This window comes from Kogia breviceps, chromosome 1, assembly GCF_026419965.1.
Source record: "Kogia breviceps isolate mKogBre1 chromosome 1, mKogBre1 haplotype 1, whole genome shotgun sequence".
Classification (NCBI taxonomy): Eukaryota; Metazoa; Chordata; class Mammalia; order Artiodactyla; family Physeteridae; genus Kogia; species Kogia breviceps.
The window spans coordinates 50,956,287-50,976,715 of NC_081310.1; the positions used below are offsets into that span (position 1 = coordinate 50,956,287).

General features: G+C 46.4%; 1 protein-coding gene across 2 annotated transcripts; it reads right to left on the minus strand.

Moving 5' to 3' along the window:
- Positions 1-850: 850 nt before the first annotated feature.
- On the minus strand, positions 851-15,183 carry METTL13 (methyltransferase 13, eEF1A N-terminus and K55). 2 transcript variants are annotated; one of them, XM_059079549.2, is made up of 8 exons: positions 14,594-15,183; positions 12,454-13,213; positions 10,972-11,171; positions 9,104-9,299; positions 6,414-6,581; positions 4,874-5,089; positions 2,536-2,667; positions 851-1,321 (listed from the first exon to the last, which is right to left on the minus strand). In XM_059079549.2, the coding sequence occupies exons 1-8, from the start codon at positions 14,744-14,746 to the stop codon at positions 1,047-1,049; spliced, it is 2,100 nt and encodes a 699-aa protein (XP_058935532.1). In that variant the 5' UTR covers positions 14,747-15,183; the 3' UTR covers positions 851-1,046. The 2 variants fall into 2 exon arrangements, with proteins under 2 accessions (XP_058935532.1, XP_066887721.1); XM_067031620.1 differs by lacking the exons at positions 4,874-5,089; positions 6,414-6,581 and having other exon boundaries at positions 14,594-15,040.
- Positions 15,184-20,429: the final 5,246 nt, after the last annotated feature.

A 20,429-nucleotide genomic window follows, 5' to 3' on the forward strand; every position in this document is an offset into this window, starting at 1 on the left:
CAGTGGGTCTGGCATGTAGCTGCCACTCAATAAATGTGAGTAAACCAATACTGGAGACTTCAGCCTGCTAAGTCTCTGACACATGCAGTCATAGGGCCAGTTACATCCACTCCCTCCACTGGAACAGAATAGATGGCTTAGGCTACGAGGAAAGTTGTTAAGCAGAGGAGTGGGTTAGCAGATTCTTAAAACTTGGGAACATTGGGCTTCCCTGGTGGCCCAGTGGTTGAGAATCCATCTGCCAAGGCAGGGGACACAGGTTCGAGACCTGGTCCAGGAAGATCCCACATGCCACGGAGCAACTAAGCCTGTGTGCCACAGCTACTGAGCCTATGCTCCAGAGCCCACGAGCCACAACTACTGAGCCCACATGCCACAACTACTGAAGCCCGCACGCCTACAGCCCGTGCTCTGCAACAGGAGAAGCCACTGCAATGAGAAGCCCGCACACTGCAACGAAGAGTGGCCTCCGCTTGCCACAAGGAAGACCCAACACAGCCAAAAATAAATAAATAAATTTATAAAAAAAAAAAAAAAAAAAACCTTGGGACCGTGTCAGCAGCTATTCCATCTGTAGGGAGACAGCATAGATGTTCTCTTAAATGATCCTACTCTATTTATAGTCTTTTGGCACAGAATGTTTTGCTATCTCACTTGAGATTGTTCCTTTTGGACCAAGAGAAGGAGAAAGCAAAGCAAACCAGCAATCACATTTGATTGTCTCCAGTCCTAAGGAGCTTGGGATACGCTTGTTAAGGCATCACACATGATGGGGGCTCCAGGAGGGACTCCTACTCAAAGACACAGTAAAGGAAGCAAAGGCAATCAACCCAAGCAGTACTGAAGAAGACAGGATGGAAAGGACTTTTATTTTCCCCGATCTTCAGGCAACCTCACCAAGCTGGAGGTCGCATGCAGGTGAGTATGAAACTAAGAAAAATACAAGGCTCAAAAAGTATTGTGCATTATATTTCTTCAATCTCTGGTAGGCCAGGAGCCCAAGGTCAGTCTGGCAGGAAGCTGAGAGGACTGCCTGGTCCTGACAATCACACAATCTTCACAGTTTTGAGCATGTCTGACAGGACGTACGTGTCGTCCCAGCCCTTTCCAGGCTTCCTCAGGGTTTGCTCCAAGGCCTGGGCCATTTCCAGCAGCTCTGGCGTGGCAAGTTTCCGCTCAGGGTGCAGCTGACAGAACAGGATCTCGTTTACTTCACCCTCAATTCGCCGGACATACAGGAGGGGGAACACCGCCTTGAGCCCAGCCAGCACTGAGTCCTTCAGTGCTAGGTCTCGGCACACGAGGTTGAGGATAAAGACACCTGTAGGGTGGGGAGGAAAGGGTCAGAATGACTGTGGTTCAGGGGACACGTTGGAGACAAGGTTCAGTTCTGAGGAATATAGCCATTCCTGCCCCAGGGAGGCTGGTGGACCAAGGAACACACCCTACAGCGGCAGTGACTTTGCAGAGAACACACAGCATACAAAGGCAGGAAGAGAAAAGCATGGGGGATGCTTGAACCATAAGAAAACTTCAAGCTAATTTCTTGCTCTTTTGTGCTGCTAACAAATGTTACCATTCTCCATGCTTCAGTTTCACAAAGGATTGCTTTGAGAAAGAAGTAATTAATACCCCCTAGTAAGACTGTAGCAATTCCACAGAGAGATTATGTTCTTGACATATATATCACATGCCTTCACTTGTGACAATTAAGGGTTCTAAATCAACTCTGTTCACCACAGTACCTTAGCCAAATCAAAATACCTGGGAGGCAGTGAACGTAAGGATTAAGAGCTCCAGCTTTCAAGTCACAAGGATCAGGGTTGCAGCCCTAGCTCTTATCTTGTGTCACCTTGGCAAGTCTCTACCTCAGTTTCCTCATCTGAAAACAGGCTGCTAATGAAGATGAAATCACATACTGCCCAGTCCAGGGCATGTGGGAAGAATTCAAATGGTCACTAGCGCCACCATGCTGGTGGGGATGTGAATTGCTACGACTACTTTGTAACTGTGGCAGCATCTACAGAAACTTAACATATGCATAATCTGTGATCCAGCAATTACAGCCCTACATCTATGCCCAACAGACCTGCACACACATTTCACCAAAAGGCATCTATTAGAACGTTAATGGCAACACTTCTTATAAAAGCCCCAAACAGGAAACAACCCAAATGCCAAAAGCAGAATGGAGAAATAAATTGTGTATCACCCAGTGTCAACACAAAACTATGGGTGAATCTCACAAACATCATGCTGAGTGAAAGGGACAGAGAACACTCCGTATGGGCAAAACTAAGCTGTGCTGACAGAAGTGAAGATAGTGGTTATCCTTGAGAGGACAAGTTACTGAAAGGAGGTAAGAGGTGGACTTGCGGGGCACTGGAAATGTTCGGTGTTTGGGGCTGGTTAATGAATGTTCAATTTGGGGAAACCGATCAAGGTACACTTATGATATGTGCATTTTTCATTAAAAAGAAAAATTTCCTTAAAGGGCCCATCCCTTCTCCCTCCCTAACCTTCTGTTCTTCATACCTTCAGGAGTCAAGATGCTTTTGACCTTCTGCAGGAAAGGCTGGGCCACAAACGCTGGGGGTGGACAACTCATTCCCAGGGTTGGGTCCTTACTGTCCACATCAAACATTATGACATCGTAGTGAGGTCGTGCTGGGAAAGAGAAGCAAACGAGTCTTTGCTGGATAAAATAACACCATTTACACTCCTCCACATCTCCTGCGTGACCTGTGGTGGGCACAGGTGGCTAAGTCAGAAGGATGGCCTGGAGGATGTGGTTTGCTTACGGCAGCACTAATGTCACAGTCCTGAGGAGGCACGTCATCAGCGTTCTGCTGTGAGTACTCCACGTCTAAGATGGGGCCTTCATCTCATCTTCTTCCTCCACATTTTAAAGCCCTTTCCACAGACACACAGTACTGGGGTCCACTCCAGCAGGATTACTGCTTGGTTAAGCGTCCATCTATACCAGTGATTTTCAATCCTGACAGAACATTAGAGTCAAATGGGAAAATTCTAAAGATTCAGAGAACCTGGGCTCCACTCCTAATCAACAGAGTTAAAACCCTGGGGTGGCAAGGAACAGATGGGAGGGGAGATGGGAAGCCTCTGGTGTACTTTTCTTAAGCTCCCCAGGTGATTCGAAATATAGTTAGAGTTGAGAACCGCTGATCTAGACAAAGCAGCTGCCTCTGCCTTTAAGGGCTGACCCTGCAAATGGTAACTTTAACTTAACTCTGGAAACAGCATATGTTGCCTCCTAGGAGAAAATGTTCTCAAATTAAAGTTAGCCTATCTTTTCTAGCTGCTTGAACCATTACTGGCTCAAGAAAGAACTGATTTTGCTCAATGGGTGAGAAAGAACTGACCATGAATCTGATCCACTCCTTACTATAATGTTAGTTTTTACAAGAGGTAGGCCTGTGATACTAATGATTTGTTTTGGGCAAACTTTGAGACAGTGCTAATGATTATTCAGTAAATACATATTTACTTAGGACTACAGCATGTCCATCACTGTTCATAGCACAGATCTGATTTTGGTTTCTTCAAGAGCAGAACATGTGGGCTCATCAAAGTCCAAGGACAACCAAGGCCCATATTTGTGGCACTGAGCCCTCCAACAATCCGAAAGGTTGTTGTTAAGACGAAGGCCAGGGCTGTTCAAAACTGACTTAGAGGTAATAACAACAGCAGCACATCATGGATTGAGTACCTACCATGTGCCTAGCATTGTTTCAAGTGCTTCACATGTATCAGCCCTGGGCCCCCAGACTGGTCCCACCCTCAGAGAGTGAACCTGTGAAACTCTGATAGAGTTCAGTTCAGTTTGCAATTACAGAAGACAGCATCTGTCCATCCCAGAACCAAAACACTTACCCCAGGCATCCCCTTTTGCCACACCCTTCCTGGAAGATACTCTAACCCAGCGAGAATAAGAGCATCTATTATAGAATGAGCAGACCGGGAAGGGTGTGTGGCCTGGGCTCCCCAGGTTCACGTAGGACTGAACCAACCTAACTGACTTCTCCCTGAGGGGCTCATGTTCTTCAAAGCATCAGTCATCAGAAGCCTACATATTAAGCTGCAGAAGTATCAGAGGAGCTATTGTAAAACATTAATATGCCTTTTGTCCAAGTCTGGGGTACAAATTATTATAGCAAAATGGAGCCTTAATTCCAGTAGCAGCAGGGCTACTGGAATTCCCACTAACACCTGCATCATGGTTTAACCTCAGCACTATTGACATTTGGGCTAGATAATTCTTTATCATCAGTGGCTGTCCTGTGCATTGTAGGATGTTGAGCAGCATCCTTGGTCTCTACCCACTAGATGCCAGAAACACCCGTACCTAATGGTTACAACAAAAAAGTGCCTGCGGACATTGTCCCTGAGGTTCAGAACCACTCACCTACATGAATGCTGTTTTGCTGTTTCTGGCTTCACCTGTAGCTGAAAGAGTTGCAAAACAACTTCCCAACACATACCCCCAACGTTTCTTCCCCTTTTCCTCACTCAGATACAGATTCTGGGTTTCTTGGGATGATGAGAAAGTGGCAAGGTTACAGGGTCAGAAGAGATTCAGAAGGGAAGCCCACTCGTTTGTTAGCGTCATTAGGGCAGCAAACGGTCTGTTTTGCTTGTTGCCAAAGCCCATCCCCTAAGACTACTGAGCATGTGGTTGACACTCTATATTTATTGAATAACTGTCAACAAATGAATGAACAAAAGAACTGGTGAAAGACTGGGATGATGCTGATGCTGCCCTCTCAGAGATGAGTTCTAGAGGCCCTTGCAGGCCCGACAACCTTGGATCAATCCTCCCTCAACACCCCTCCAAACTCTCCAATAGCAGTACCTTCTTCTGCTGCCAGGCTGGTAATATAGTCCAGGCCATCCGCGATGTGGACCTTCATACGGTCGCTCTGGGAGAAGCCAAACCACTGAGTGGCCACTTGCAACATGGAGGGGTCGATCTCCACAGCATCGATGCGGGACTTTGGGAAATGATCGTGGACAAAAAGGGGGAGGCTGCCCCCACCCAGGCCTACCACCAACAATCCCAGTGGGGTCTCTGTAATAAAGAGTAAAAGCATCGTTTTACCATCTGCTCACTGTAAAGTTTTGTACCACATTTGGGGAGGGCAAAAGAGGGAGTCAGATTGTTGGTACTGCCCAGGGGAAACTAGATTTAAAGACCTGGCCTCCCTTGTCTCTTTCTAGAAACTCGGGAGTCAATTTAACATCTGAAAACTCAACCCTGGCCTCACAATCCTTCCTTTACTAGATCCAGAAGATGAACCAGTGTATTATTATGGCCCCTTAAAGATCCCAAAGCACTCAGCTGACATTATAGCAATAACCCCCACCACAAGCATTATTAAACCCCTCTAGGAAATGGGAGGGACAATGGCCAGCATCTTGTTTATGATCACAAGGAGTGTAGATGTGATGCCCTCTGCTCAGCTTTCAACTCAAAGGCCACACTGCCTTCTCAGACACAGCCACCAAGTGAGGGAAATCCACCCAAGTTCCAGAAACCACAGAAAACAAAGGCCCAAATCCTACACACAAGCACAGAAAAACCACAGCAACCACAGGGGATGAAAGGAAGCTAAGAAACAAGAAAGAATCACCAAAAGGAGACAGAACCTGAGGATTAAATGGAAGAACTGAGACTCTAGGGACATACATCAACACCAAGATAGATCAAATGTACAGCATGTTTCAATTAGATACACTTAGGGACTTTGGGTGAAGACAGTTACAAGAGTAGACAGAATCTTGAACATGTTTGCTACTGTGGTCAGATCCAAACCTATTATTAGTGATAAGGCTATGACTGTACTATCTATACTATGGTTTCTTTTTTTAAGTAGAAATTCAAGATAGAATTGCATCTAGTACTCAAATAATGCATCACTGAAAAGCCAGAAATTCTCCTAAAGTGCACAGGTATATTTCTAAAGTGCACAGGTATATTTCTCTGGAAATGTGATTTTTAAATATTCCATCTGGTTTCATGGGTAAATGCATGTGCAAAAATTCATCAAGCTGAACAACTTAAGATCTGTATACTTTACAGATCTCATTGAATGTATTTTATACATTAACTTTTTAAACTGAGTATAGTTTATTTTACACTGATTTTTAAAATAAATGAATAGAGGAAAAAATTTAGGTATCAGCACATGTAGCTGTTTCAAACAATTTGAGTTTGAAGGAACAGTTATTTGGATGTTCATGAATGTAGAAGATGGTTGGGAATAAGAAAGACATGACTATATGTGCATCTGTTGGTCTATAATCATGGTTCTTAAACTGCAAGGCAGCTGACACTGATTACCTCTGTAATCTTACATGTTCCCTCCTGTGGAAGGCAGTGGCGACCCCCTCACCTAGGAGCAGCTCCGGGTTTCTCAGCAGGGCAAGGCCGGCAATCATGGCTTTGTGGTGTTCACAGCACAGGTAACTCTTATCAATGGACTGCCCCGGAGCTGCAGGGAGGTCCTCTGGAGTATCAGCAGGCCGCTGCTTCTTCCTGTCCTTTTTCCGTTTCTTCTGGGCTAGATCACAGGCAGAGATGAATGAAGTCATATGCGTGGTACACTACTCCTTGGAAAGTAAGGCACACCAGCAGCAGTATGCTGCAACTGGTTTGATGAGACTTGAGAACCTAATTGTGCAATATGCAGGAATTTTGTGAACTGGTTGACATGTTGGTGGCTTGAAATCTGGCCACGGTGGCCATTTTTATGCCACAGAAATTGGCCAACAGTGCATATGATGGCTTTTTTCCCCAAAGAGATGGTTGTTAAACATTTAACATACACCAGAGTCAGAAAAGGGAAGTGGCAAAGAAACACTCCAAAACTCAGAACATTGGGAAAACCCAAGTGAGGAGTACTAGTACCTCTCCTCTGGGAAATATAAAGCCACTAACAGGTGAGAAGTTTATTCATCAGTTCTTTTAGGGGAAAAAGGACTTAGTTTCCAACTACCTCCTCTTTGCCGATTACTATACTAGGGCTTTTATTCTTGTAGCTTTGAAACAACCCTATATCAATGTTTTTATTCCAATTCTTGGCAGATGGAAAAACTGAAGCTCTGAAGAGTTATTAATTAGGCCCAAATCAGTAGGCAATGCAGCCAGGATTTGAACCTGGGACTACCTGTCTGCAGCAGCTATCATCTTTCTACTACGTCACACAGACAGTAATTCATACCACCCCACTGGACAAGGACGTCACAAATGTTCATAGAAGGGGGGAAATTGTACAAAAGGCCCCTCTACTCTCCCTCAACTGCTCCAGGATAGAGTGAACAGATGGCTCTGGGGTTCTCCTAGGGACCAACTGCACCATTGGGCACTGAAATGTAAGTGGCAGTGTGCTTTTCAGAGATGTTAAATTGCTTTTTCACACATTCTCCTTCTTGCTCACCAATACTTCCATGAGGGAAGTCATTCCCATAAGAATTAAGTGATACTAAGAAAGCTTGACAACAGTGGGGGAAAAAAGCAAAACCCAAATTGGACGGCAAAATGTCCTTTGAGGCACTTTTACTGAGCTTTCAGTGAGATGAAACTGAACCAACCTGCAGCCCAAGTGACCCAGTGACAGCACAGGAACCCAACAAATATGGGTGCACATGACCAGGGGACACCCCTCAAGAGGAGACCATCCTGCTGAGAATAACCTGATCCTGAGCTGTGGGCAAACCCATGACCTCATGAGGTTCTGAATTCTCTCTTTTCACCCTCCTTCCAGATGGCCTTGCCAACAGGACAGCATCATCAGGCAAAGGGAATGACTGGCAATCAGCAGAGCCAATTTCAGATTCCAAAGCCTGATTCTCTGTGCCTCTAAAGGGAAGTTATACTGGAGAAGGGGTGGGGAGGAATATTTTGCTACGCTATACATGTGATCTGTGATTGATTACAATGATTAAGTATTACTTTTATAATACAAACATATAATGCCCTGAGAAAATAAACAAACGTCGGCTCTCCCCATTAGTGGGTGTTTCTGAGCAGCACCTGGGAGACCACTTAAAAGAGAACATGGTAGGGGGCTTCCCTGGTGGCGCAGTGGTTAAGAATCCGCCTGGCAATGCAGGGCACATGCAGCTCAAGTCCTGGTCCGGGAAGATCCCACATGCCACGGAGCAACTAAGCCCATGTGCCACAAGTACTGAGCCTTCACTCTAGAGCCCGTGAGCCACAACTACTGAGCCCGCGAGCCACAACTATTGAAGCCTGCGCACCTAGAGCCCGTGCTGTGCAACGAGAGGCCACCGCAATGAGAAGCCCAGGCACCACAACGAAGAGTAGCCCCCGCTTGCCACAGCTAGAGAAAGCCCGCGTGCAGCAACGAAGATCCGAGGCAGCCAAAAATAAATAAATAAATAAATAAATTTTTAAAAAAGAGAGAATGTGGTTGAGATCTACCCTGTCAAAGCCTGTAGCCATGGGCCACTTGTGGCCATTCAAATTTAAATGTAAGTTCATCAGAATCAAAAAAGATTAAAGATTCAGTTCCTTAGTCACACCTGCCATGTCCCTAGTGCTTGGTAGCCACATATGGTTCATGGCTGCCACCCTAGGCAGCTAAGTGGGTATTAAACATTTCCTTCACTGCAGAAAGTTCTACCAGACTAGGTGACCTCTAGGGCACCCACCCACTGTACAACTCTCTAAAACAGGTGCTAGCAGGTGGCCCCATGGAGGAGGGCAGGCCTACTGAATTAATATACAGACGTATATGGAGCGACTTGTAAAACACGTGGTCTTTGAACTGCAGGCATTAAAGTGATTATCACATTGGTCTGGTAAACCACCACCTCTGCTCCTTATCACTGCAGAGTCAGGCTTTGCTCAAGAACAGAACATCGACCTCCCTTCTGTTCATTGCCACTCACACCCTAAGAGCCCAGCTGATAAGAGGACAACCCACAGAGCCGTGTGCCTCTGGTCACAGGTATCCGGGTCTGTCCTACAGGTCTGCCAAGCTCCCAGGTCTTTCTGACCACCCCAAACTGTCCATACCACGTCCACGTGGGCCCCACCACTGTGCCCACGACGCCTCACCTCGGTGAGACACATCCTTCAGCAGCCTGGCTTCTGACTGCACCACGTTCCTGTTGCTGAGGAAGATCAGCCGCCGAAAGTAGCGCTTGTCATCCCCTTGTACGTCCTCGATGACGTAGTCGCCACTCAAAGGGCTGCAGTCTTGGTGCTGAACAGTCCGGACCCCGATGTCCCCACCCACAGACAGGAAGGGTACCTGAAGGAACAGCAGAGATGTGGTGACAACACCAGCTCAACTGAGAAATACGAGAAATTATAATCCCTTCCCTTTGTGTGTATGTGAAGAATCCCCGCACCAAGGTTCTGAGCAGCAACAACTCCGAAGATTCGCCATTTTGTTAAGGTACTCTTCTGGGGCGTTTGACTAGATCTCAAAAGGTTTAACTGACCTTTTTGAAAACCAACTGAACAACTAAAGATTCCCCAAACCATTCGTGAAATGCAGTTGGCTCTCCACAAGAAAAGTATGAGTTTCTCAACAGTAATCCTTAAAAGGACTTTCAATAGTCCAAGACAATGAAAGCTAGAAGGAAGCCTCACGAAGGGACTAGAATCATGAGAGAAGGAATCTGAATAGGGAACAAGATATCAAAATCCATGGGGAAAGCAACCACTCCAAATTTGGCGAAGTGTCTCCCTTCCCCCAGTTATTCTCAATTTTTTTCTGCATTCTTCTACACAGAAAAAAAATTAGGAGGAAAGGGCTTCCCTGGTGGCGCAGTAGTTGAGAGTCCGCCTGCCGATGCAGGGGACACAGGTTCGTGCCCCGCTCCGGGAAGATCCCACATGCCGCGGAGCGGCTGGGCCCGTGAGCCATGGCCGCTGAGCCTGCGCGTCCGGAGCCTGTGCTCCGCAATGGGAGAGGCCACAACAGTGAGAGGCCCGTGTACCGCAAAAAAAAAAAAAAAAAAAAAATTAGGAGGAAAAAATACATTTTCCCCCTAAACTTTTCCACTCCCTTCACAATCTTCACATTTATTTCTTTTTAAAGACTTACAAGAGTATTTAATAATCATGAGGGACTCCTGACTTTGTGAAGATGTAGGCACTGTTGAGAGAAAGTCACAAACGAACCTCCCCACAGGATCTGGGTCTCTCTGATGGGACACCAACCCCAAAGTCTTCCAGAAAGCATCAAATACATATTCATCTGTAAGCACAAGCCAGCCTAGTGGGCAGAACCACAAGCTGGGAACCCAGGAGCCTGGGTTCTTCTTTTCAGTGCTGTTACTACAGCATCAAGCTTCAGGTACCTTGTCTTTCCCATCTATCAAGAAGGATAAACTCCTTTCTATAAATGCCTTGCAATAAAGTCACCTATCAATTACCCTGTCTTGTGACCAGGATAGTACAAGACAGATGGCGTCAACTGATAATACCATACCACCATTTTGGCAAAAACCTTCAGTTTCCTTCCCAGTGGAACATCAGACCAGCAATGTTAATATCCTGAAAATTACACTGAGCTGTTTTGGCCCTTTCCCATTCTACCTCACATAATGACGGTTCTAAAAAGCAAAATGGCCAAGGAAATCCTGCGCAAAGTGAGTTAGGAGAAATACAGCCTGAGTAAGCTGCAGTATGCAGAGCTGGAGCCTGCAAGGTGGAGAGCACTTCCTTCATGCCATCCGAGTGGCCCCACAGGCACAGATGCTACTGGGGGTCTCAATAAGGGCAACCGCTCACCTTCCACACACTGCCTAGGACATAACTTTTGCTCACTTAGCTCTTAGCTGCTGACATGCCCTCCAGGAACAGACTAGGGTCACAGACCCTAGTCCTAGCTTCTGACAAGATACCCTCTGCCTTCCTGGCTACTAATATGACTTCTCCAGAGACCCTGAAAGCTGCTACCAAAGCTCTGTTACCTGCTGCTGGGCGGGCATCCCGGCTGGGGCCAGCTCCATGACTCTGGCCGACAGCTCAGCCTGGATGCTGTCCATGCCTTCATACTGCTGACCTCGGTGAAGGGCCACTGTGATCAGCCTCCTGAAGCCCGCACTGGCTGCCAGCTGCTTCCGGCCCTCCTCCATGCCAAAGAGCCACTCGGTCTCCCGACCCTGGGGGACTGGAAAGAGGCATTTGTTGACAGGGAGTCCTGGGAAAAGTTCAAGCCCACAACCAATATGCCCCACGTGGCAGAGAGCCAGCCCCTACCCAAGCCCAGCAACCCTTCCAACTGTGACCTACTGAGGGGCTATCAATCCCCAGTCAACAATGTCCACAGCAAAGCTGCCATCAGACCCATGGCAGGACCCAGCGTGGAAAAGAAGTGTGAGCGTGTATGTAAGGGGAGGGAGGCAAGTACCTAGTGCAAGAAAAATAGCAATAATGCTAACACTTCTTACATGCCAGGCATTATTCCAAGCAGGTCACAAACAGAAACTAATCAAATCCTCACAATAGCCCAAGATGCAGGCAGTATTATTATTATTCCCATTTTATAAATGAGGAAATTAAGACACAGAAGTTACATTATTTGCCCAAGTTCACACAGTTTGTAACTGGCGAAGCTAGGGCTCAGCCCCAGGCAGTCCAGCCCCAGACTCCATGCTCGTATCTGCTGTGCTATTAGTTCTTACAGGTGCACAGTTAGGATAAGGAAATACTTGGAAAAATGGATTCGATGTCAGGAAACAAATTACCAACATGATGTATCACCACCTCACGTTTGTCTAGAATATTCTACTTGTGAAAGCATTTCCTCATACTACCTCTTTTGATCATTACTAAGGTGAATCTGGTATCATTTACCCTTTTCAATAATAACACTAACATCTATAAAACTTATCATGTGCCAGGCACCATTCAAAGAGCTTTTACACTTCTCACAATTACACAGTTAAGATCTCACTTTATAGATGAAGAAACTGAGACACAGAAAGAACACTAACTTGTCCAATACCACCAGGAAGCGACTGAGCCAGGACTGGAAACTAAATAGTCTGGTTCCAGAGCTCACTTTTTTAGCTACTACTCTGTACTGTCTCTAAATTCAGCAGAGATGCACAGAAACTTCCCCAGGTCACACAGCTTATAGGCTACAAGGCTGGGACTCCCTCGTTGCCCCCACTACTCCTTGTTACAAAGTGACTAACATCTCTACAAATGCATGACCTGCTGAAGTGTATCTATATTACTCCAAGCCTTTGCAATGGAAGATGAGAAGAACTAAACCTCAAACCCAAGCAGGCAGCTCCCCCTTCCTCATGCCTTGGCCAGTCTAACCTCTTCAAGCACCGCCCCCTGCAAGATAAAACCAGCCAAGGCATACCCATCCACCAAAGCCCCAGCCCCAGCCCCTGTAAGCCAGCCCCCTCCAGGGAACAGAGGGAGCAATCCCAACTCACTGATGAAAATGGCAAAATGACTGTCCCGCGATGGTTTCACAGTGGGGCTGTCCACCACGTGCAGGGTGTAGCGTGGCTCCCCAGTGTCCCCACTGCACAAGTCCAGAGACACACTCCCCAGCCCGGCCTTGCGGTACAGCTGGCTGCACAGCCAGGCATACTGCTGCCGCTCCCGCACCGCCTCAGCCAGCCGCTCGGCACTCTCCAGCCGCACAGGCTTGCCCTGCTCCTGAGCACACAGCTCAAAGATCTGAAGGGCAGAGCCAGGGACCGGCCTGAACTTGGTCATGATGAAGGCAAAGACAGGCAGGGAGAACCGAGGCTCTGCTTCCAACAGCTGGTCTTGGCTGTTGGCCACCTGGTGCACCCTCACCATCCACCCCTCCCGAGAGAAGTGACCCACTGCTTTCTTCAGGACGTGAGCCTGAGCCAGGGAGATGCAGAGGTAGCGACCGCCCACCTGCAGGACACGGCCAACCTCAGCCAGCATCCTGTCCACCTGCTGCAGGGTCTTCTCCTCCTCATCTGTCAGGACAGCGTCCAGGGTGCCCTTGTCCAACACCACCTGGAATGAGGCATCGGGAAACTCCATCTGTGTCATGTCCATCTTCAAGAAGCTCATCTGGGGCCGTCGGCTGGCATTGCGTTCCTTCATTTGCTTGATGACAACCTCACTGATGTCAATGTTCACTATATCCTGATAGCCCACGTCATACAGCTGCTCGCTTAGCTCTGAGTTACCACACCCAATCACCAACACCTAGGGGGAAAGAAAACAAGATGGAGGTGATCAAGGCAAAGGAATGAGCTTCAGACATTTCAAGGAATCAAGTCTCACCCTGGCTGCTGTATGTTTTTGGAGGGTGAAGATGCTATGCCATGAGAGAGCACCATTACAAAGTGGATTCTAGGCTCCATCTTCAAACACCACTGGTTAGAAGAACTCACTGGTAACAAACCACATTCCGCTATAACAATGCAAGTTATGCAGAAAAAAACTAACCAGGGTTGTTCTTTTCTCTGAATCAAGCGTTTATTAATCAATTGCAGGAACAAAGTAATCATGGTTGTTCTTTTCTCTGAATCAAGAATTTATTATTCAAGAATTGATAGGAAGTCACAGAATCCAAATACAGTAGTTATAACTGAAATCTCCTCTTTGTTTTACTGTTGAAAACCTAGGTCTGGCATAATCCTATTCCACTCAGGCCTTTGGCTCCAACTCATGATATTCTGCTATTTTCTGAAGCCAAATTTAAAACACAGGTTGTTGCCTCCCTCTCTGTGGAGGAATCTCCCATTGATCCTTCAAAATTTTGCCCTGATATCACCATCTCTGGAAAAGCATTGTACAATGACAAGTGCATAAGCTTTGGAGCTAGGTGGATCTAAGTTTAAATCCCCACACGACCACTTACTACATGTATGATCTTGGGCAAGAAACTGGCTCTCAGAGCCTCAGTTTCCTCATCCGTAGAATTCGTGTATTACCACTCACCTCAAGGTTTATTATGAGAACTCGATGACTGAGCAAACACACACACACACAGCACCCAGCATAAGGTTTGGCTCTTAAAGCTTCCTCCTCAAATCTTCGTTTTCTACCCTTCTTCCTTCCCTACTTCCACCTCTATCAAATCTCCTATTACTGTACTTGGCACTTTTCACTTCTGGAATGTGCCCAGGATTTACATCTTAATGCTCGTGTGGCTTAAGGGCCGAACACCGTGCCTGAAAGTCAGTGGGCTCACAACAACTATTTGATAACAGATTCATTTATCAGTAAAGTCACGGGTGCTGCCAGATCCCCGGGGATGCACAGTGAGAGAAAAGCACACTTTACTCACTAGGAGGAGATGTCTAGATTGCACTACTAAAGAAGTGAGGTTATTCTTAATAACCTCATTCATTCTTCCAGTGAGGTTATTAATTCAAGAATGATCTGGGGGTGGAAGCTCTGTTACCTGAAAACCTTTAAAAGGATACTCTGTAATTACCTTTTAGCTAGAATGTTGCATGGAATCCTGAAAATATGGGCCCGTTTAGGGCCCCCACGCCTGTCACCGTCTACCAAGTGCAGGATTTCTGTGATCAGTTCCTGCCTTCCAGGGAACACACAGGGCTGCCAGGCCGCGCTTACCTTTTCCCTGGGCTTGATATATTTGTGCAGCAACCCGCACAGTTCCAGGTAGGTTCCGTACCACTCGAAAGCTTTCTTTCCCCGCTGCTGGAAGAACTTCTCCCAATAGTCAATGGAGCCAAACTCCTTAGGGCTTTTAGGTAAGAGATTCATATTCCCACTGCTCGAGCTGCGTCTTCAAGACTCTCCTACTCCGTGTGCGGTACCATCCGAGAGGTTTCCTCACGCGCTGGTTCTGGAACACCGCAGCGGGAATTCTTTCCACGGACAAACAGCCACATTGACCTGTCCCCCACTCAAAACCCAAAGGGATGATCCTTACACGCCCACCGCACACGCAAGGCACTGAACCTAATAAACGCTCACCCCCTGTTCCATCCCAAAGCCCCAGACCCATGTGTGGAGGCCCTCACACTTTTTCAGAGCTCGGTTTCAGAACCGGCAATCATATCCGGGTGCGAGGCTTCGCGATTGGTTGGCTGCCCAGACCATCTCAGCAGCTCATTGGTCAGTGATTTTCGTCCTGGCACATCATTGGCTACAACGCCCTCGCCTCACGCCGGTGGCTTCGTCTCAGGAGCCGCGCTTTTATCTACGTGAGCCGGAGCGGGAGGGGCGGGGCCACGGGCCGGAGGCAGGGCGGGATCTGGGCTGTTGCGGTCCTAGGCTTAAGTTGGAGCACCGAGCTGGGGCAGCCTTCTCAGCTCTGGGCTTTCCAGCCTTGGAAGAGAGCTCCCGGGTCCCAGGCTGTTTGTTCCTTTCGTCTCTGAGCTCTCATTCTGATCACGAGCCACATAAGGGCTGAGCGCTGACGGCGGTGGGCACACTGGAGTAGGGGGGCCTCGGAAAAGAAAAACTTGTAGATTAGAAGGAAGTGAGGCAAGGGATGAGTAGAGCCAGTCCATAGCAGAAGAAAGCTGCCCAACCCAGCTGTATCTTCTGCATCTCCCGCCCCACCCCCGCCTTACCTTAACCACTTTACTTGTACAATTCAGGTTTAATTTGGAAGAAAGTAGCACTTGGCTGTGCTCAGCTTTCGATCTTAGTTTCCCAAACAGGGATTGAAGCTGGGGCCCCAGCAGTGAGAGCGCCTAGTCCTAACCACTGGACTGCCAGAGAATTCCCAGGGTTTCACTGTTAGTAATGTAACAACATGGAAATTCAGGGGAAAAGAATAACAACCAGTTATTCAGAAGTGCGTCCTCTCCCTCTTCCGCCTTCCCTCAAAGCACAGTGTGCAAAACTTAAGGCTTATTTTGGTAATTGGCCTCCTCAGGTTGTCATTCTGATGTCATCTAAAAGTAGTTACTTGGGACTTCCCTGGTGGTGCAGTGGTTAAGAATCTGCCTGCCAATGCAGGGGACACAGGTTCAAGCCCTGGTCCGGGAAGATCCCACATATGGAGGAGCAGCTAATCCTGTGCACCACAACTACTGAGCCTGCATGCTGCAACTACTAAAGCCGGCGGGCCTAGAGCAGAGCCTGTGCTCCGCAGCAAGAGAAAAGCCAGTGCAATGAGAAGCCCGTGCACCGCAGCGAAGAGTAGCCACACCTCACGGCAACTAGAGAAAGCCCGCGTGCAGCAATGAAGACCCAATGCAGCCAAAAATAAATAAATAAAATAAAAAACCATTAAAAGTAGTTACTACAGCTTATTTTATGTATTTAATGAACGTACTATGTTTTCAGATGCTCATCTTATCCAAATACCCTAAGGAAGTTCCTGTGAATGGCACTGTTTTAAAATATGTGGGGCTTCCCTGGTGGCACAGTGGTTGAGAATCCGCCTGCCGATGCAGGGAACACGGGTTCGTGCCCCGGTCCGGGAAGATCCCACATGCCGCAGAGTGGCTAGGCCCGTGAGCCATGGCCGCTGAGCCTGCGCATCCAGAGCCTGTGCCCCGCAACGGGAGAGGCCACAACAGTGAGAGGCCCAAGTACCGCAAAAAAAAAAAAAAGTAAAATATATGCATCATTGGGCTTTTCACAGCATTATAGATTGCAGGAGGAATTTACAGACTGAGGATGTTACTGGGCTCTTTTCCAGCAATACCATAGAAATGAATATCACCTGCATAAGACTATTAGGCAAGCAAAGCTTTTTATTTAAAGAGATAGCTTGACCATAACAAGGATGGTGCAAAAAAAAAGCACCAGCTCTCAGAATAGAAGGAGGAAGTTGATTTTACAGTAAGTCCCCTCCATACGAAGGAGTTCCATACTGAGAATGCGTTCGTAAGTCCAATTTGTTCGTTTAAGTCCAACAACGTTAGCCTAGGTACCCAACTAATGCAATCAGCTATATAGTACTGTACTGTAATAGGTTTATAATACTTTCCATGCAAACAATACATAAAAAGCAAACACAAAAAACAAAGAAAACAATTTTAATCTTACAGTACAGTAACTTGAAAAGTACAGTAATACAGTACGACAGCTGGGATACTCGGGCTGGCATGGAGGGAAGAGGCGAGAAGAGTTACTGACTGGATGAGGAAGAGGAGGTGGGAGATGGTAGAACTGAAGGATCGTCAGCAATAGGAGACAGAGGGAAAGCTGCAATTTCACTCATGCCTGACGTTAATGGAACGCACGTTTGCGTCTTTGAAAGTTCACAACTTGAAGGTTCATATGTAGGGGACCTAGTGTATAACAAAACAGAGGGTTTGTCTCATGATCACTGATAATTTTCAGAAATAATCAAACTTCTTTGATCAGCAACAGGTGGCTCCAAGGTGGCTATCAGGAACAGAGAGTGCTTCTCCGAGGAGAAAGAAATGCATGAGAATTTTCTGTAAGAAAGCAGAGGAATAGATATGGTTAAAATTTATAGTTGAGCTTCTTGTCTTGTGGCAACTAGGTATACTCCTTAGTGTAACAGAGATAAAGTTATTTTTTTATTCCTGCAAGCCTGGTTTTTGTCTTTGGGACACAGGCCCTCTGGGCCTTTGTTCTTTAGCTTGCAAGTCCTGTTTGCCCAAGGCTGTTCCCTAGTCCTTTTCCAAAATGGCTGTGCTCTTGTCATCCTGTCTCAAGGAGGGCAGGTAGGCTTGGAATTGAGCTTCTGTAGTCTGGGCTATTTTAGACCTCACTGGCATAGACAGCCAAGCAGACTCTCTTACTAGTTAAATAGATTAAACTGGACTTGAACTTTGGTTTAAAACAGTAGTTCTCAAACTTTGGCATGCATCAGAATCACCTGGAAGACATAAAAACACAGATTGCTGAGCTCTAGCCCCAGAGTTTCTGATTCACCAGGTCTATAGTGAAGCCCAAGGATTTGCATTTCTAACAAGTTCCCTGGTGATAATAATGATGTTGGCCCAGGGACCACACTTTGAGAATTACTGTTTTAAAATATAATTAAGAGATAAGTCAAAATGGATATGGTTCCAACTCCACAATTTTAAAAGGTTAATCTAAAAGCCCTCTACAAGAACCTCAAAGAAAATCTATTTTCATGTACCACTTGCTGAGTTCACATTATTTCCTCTTTACCCAAGATAAGGTGAGCTGGAAGGAGCCTCTGAGTGGCTCCAGCTATGACATCATGCAGCATTCCTAATGGATGTGATGTGCGTTCTTTCAGAGAGCACTTATTGAGAGCAGAGGACACTGTGCTTGAAGTGCTCCCCAATACCAAAGAAACAAAACAGCACAGCCGGGCTTCCCTGGTGGCGCAGTGGTTGAGAGTCCGCTTGCCGACACAGGGGACACGGGTTCATGCCCCGCCCCGGGAAGATCCCACATGCCGCGGAGTGGCTGGGCCCGTGAGCCCTGGCTGCTGAGCCTGCGCGTCCGGCGCCTATGCTCCGCAACGGGAGAAGCCACGACAGTGAGAGGCCCGCGTACCGCGCAAAAAAAAAAAAAAAAAAATTGAAGTATAGTTGTACAATATTATATGTTACAGGTGTAAAATATAGTGATTCACAACTTTTTAAAGTTATAGTCCTTTTATGGTTATTGTGAAATATTGACTATATTCCCTGTGTTATACAATATATCCCTGTAGCTTATTTTATACGTAATAGTTTGTACCTCTTAATCCCCTACCCCTATATTGCCCTCCCTCCCTCTCTCAACTGGTAACCACTAGGTTGTTCTCTGTATCTGTGAGTCTGCTTCTTTTTTGTTATATTCACTAGTTTGCTGTACTTTTTAGATTCTACACATAAGTGATATCATACAGTATCTGTCTTTCTCTGTCTGACTTATTTCACTTAGCATAATGCCCTCCAAGTCCATCCACTTTGCTGCAAATGGCAAAATTTCATTCTTTTTATGGCTGAGTAGTATTCCACTGTATGTGGATACCATATCTTCTTTATCCATTCATCTGTTGATGGACACTTAAGTTGCTTCCGTGTCTTGGCAATTGTAAATAATGCTGTTATGAACACTGAGTTGCATATATCTTTTTGAACCAGTATGATTTAAAGCGCAAACTGAGCTTAGATAAAGCCGTTCAATATTGTGATGTTTTTATTCCTAAGAATATAAATCCAGACCTCTGAATATATAATTTTCAGTTAGTCTCACTTAAATGAAACATAAGTTTTTGGTAATAATATTCAATTAATTATTGTTGCTAAGATGATTGCAAAATGAGAAATAAATAATTAAAAGCATTTCTGACAACTTGGAGGTCAGAGGATAGGAGACAGCATGTGGCAGGCAGAATAATGTCCTCCCTAAAACACCCATGTGCTAATCACCAGAATTTGTCAATATGTTAGGTTGCTTGGCAAAGGGGAATTAAGGTTGCTAATCAGCTAACATTAAAATAGGGACATTAGGGACTTCCCTGGTGGTCCAGTGATAAAGAATCTGCCTTCCAATGCAGGGGACGTGGGTTCAATCCCTGGTCAGGGAACTAAGATCCCACATACTGCGGGGCAACAAAGCCCGTGCGCCACAACTACTGATCTCGTGTGCCGCAACGAGAGAGCCTGCGTGCTGCAAACTACAGAGCCCACGCGCTCTGGAGCCCATGCGCCACAACTAGAGAGAGAAAGACCCACACACCACAACTAGAGAGAAGCCCACATGCCACAATGAAAAGCCCTCACTGCAATGGAAGATCCCCCATGCCTCAACTAAGACCCGACACAGCCAAAAGAAAAAAGAAAAAAAATAAAGAAAATAGGGAGATTAGTCTAGTTTCTACAGGTGGGCCCAATGTAATCACAAGGGTCCTTAAAAGTAGAAGAGGGAGGCAGAAAAGGGAGAACCAGAGAGGGAGAAGCAAGAGAAGGACTGGCTTAGAGTTGCTGGCTTGGATGATGGGTGAGGAGGCCATGAGCCAAGGTAAGTGCTTCTAGAGGCTGGAAAAGTCTAGGGAAAGGGGTCTTTTCTAGAGCCTGTGAGGGAACACAGCCCTGTGGACACCTTGATTTTAGTTGATCCTGTCAGGCTTCTGACCTCCAGAACTGTAAGATAATAAATTTATATTGTTTAAGTTAATAAGTTTTTGGTAACTTGCTGCAGTGGCAACAGGAAACGAATACACAGCAGAAACAGGAGAGGGAGTGTATCGTTGGGCACAGTGGGAGGGCAACAACAGAAGATAAAGCTAGAAACTAAAGTGAAGGTCAGGTTTTGAGAAGAATAGAATTCTTCTATTCCGAGCATTTGGATTAAACTTGTTTGGCCACAAGAAGCCAATGGAGAACCAGGTTTGTTACAGTTGAAAAGAACTGATAATGTGAGAGATGTTCTTAGGGAGAACTGAAGCATTTGTTGACTGATTGTATATAGGGTATAAAACATTGAGGAGCACACAATGACTTCCACCTGGGCCTCTGGATGACTGGGGAAATCATCTATAGAAAGAAAC

Coding starts and splice junctions, on each gene's coding strand:
- METTL13 (XM_059079549.2), bottom strand. CDS start 14,746: ATGAATCTCTTACCTAAAAGCCCTAAGGAGTTTGGCTCCATTGACTAT. Junction 11,172..12,453: donor TCATTTTGCCATTTTCATCA/GTGAGTTGGGAT, acceptor GCCTCTTTCCAG/TCCCCCAGGGTCGGGAGACC. Junction 5,090..6,413: donor AAACCCGGAGCTGCTCCTAG/GTGAGGGGGTCG, acceptor TCTTTATTACAG/AGACCCCACTGGGATTGTTG.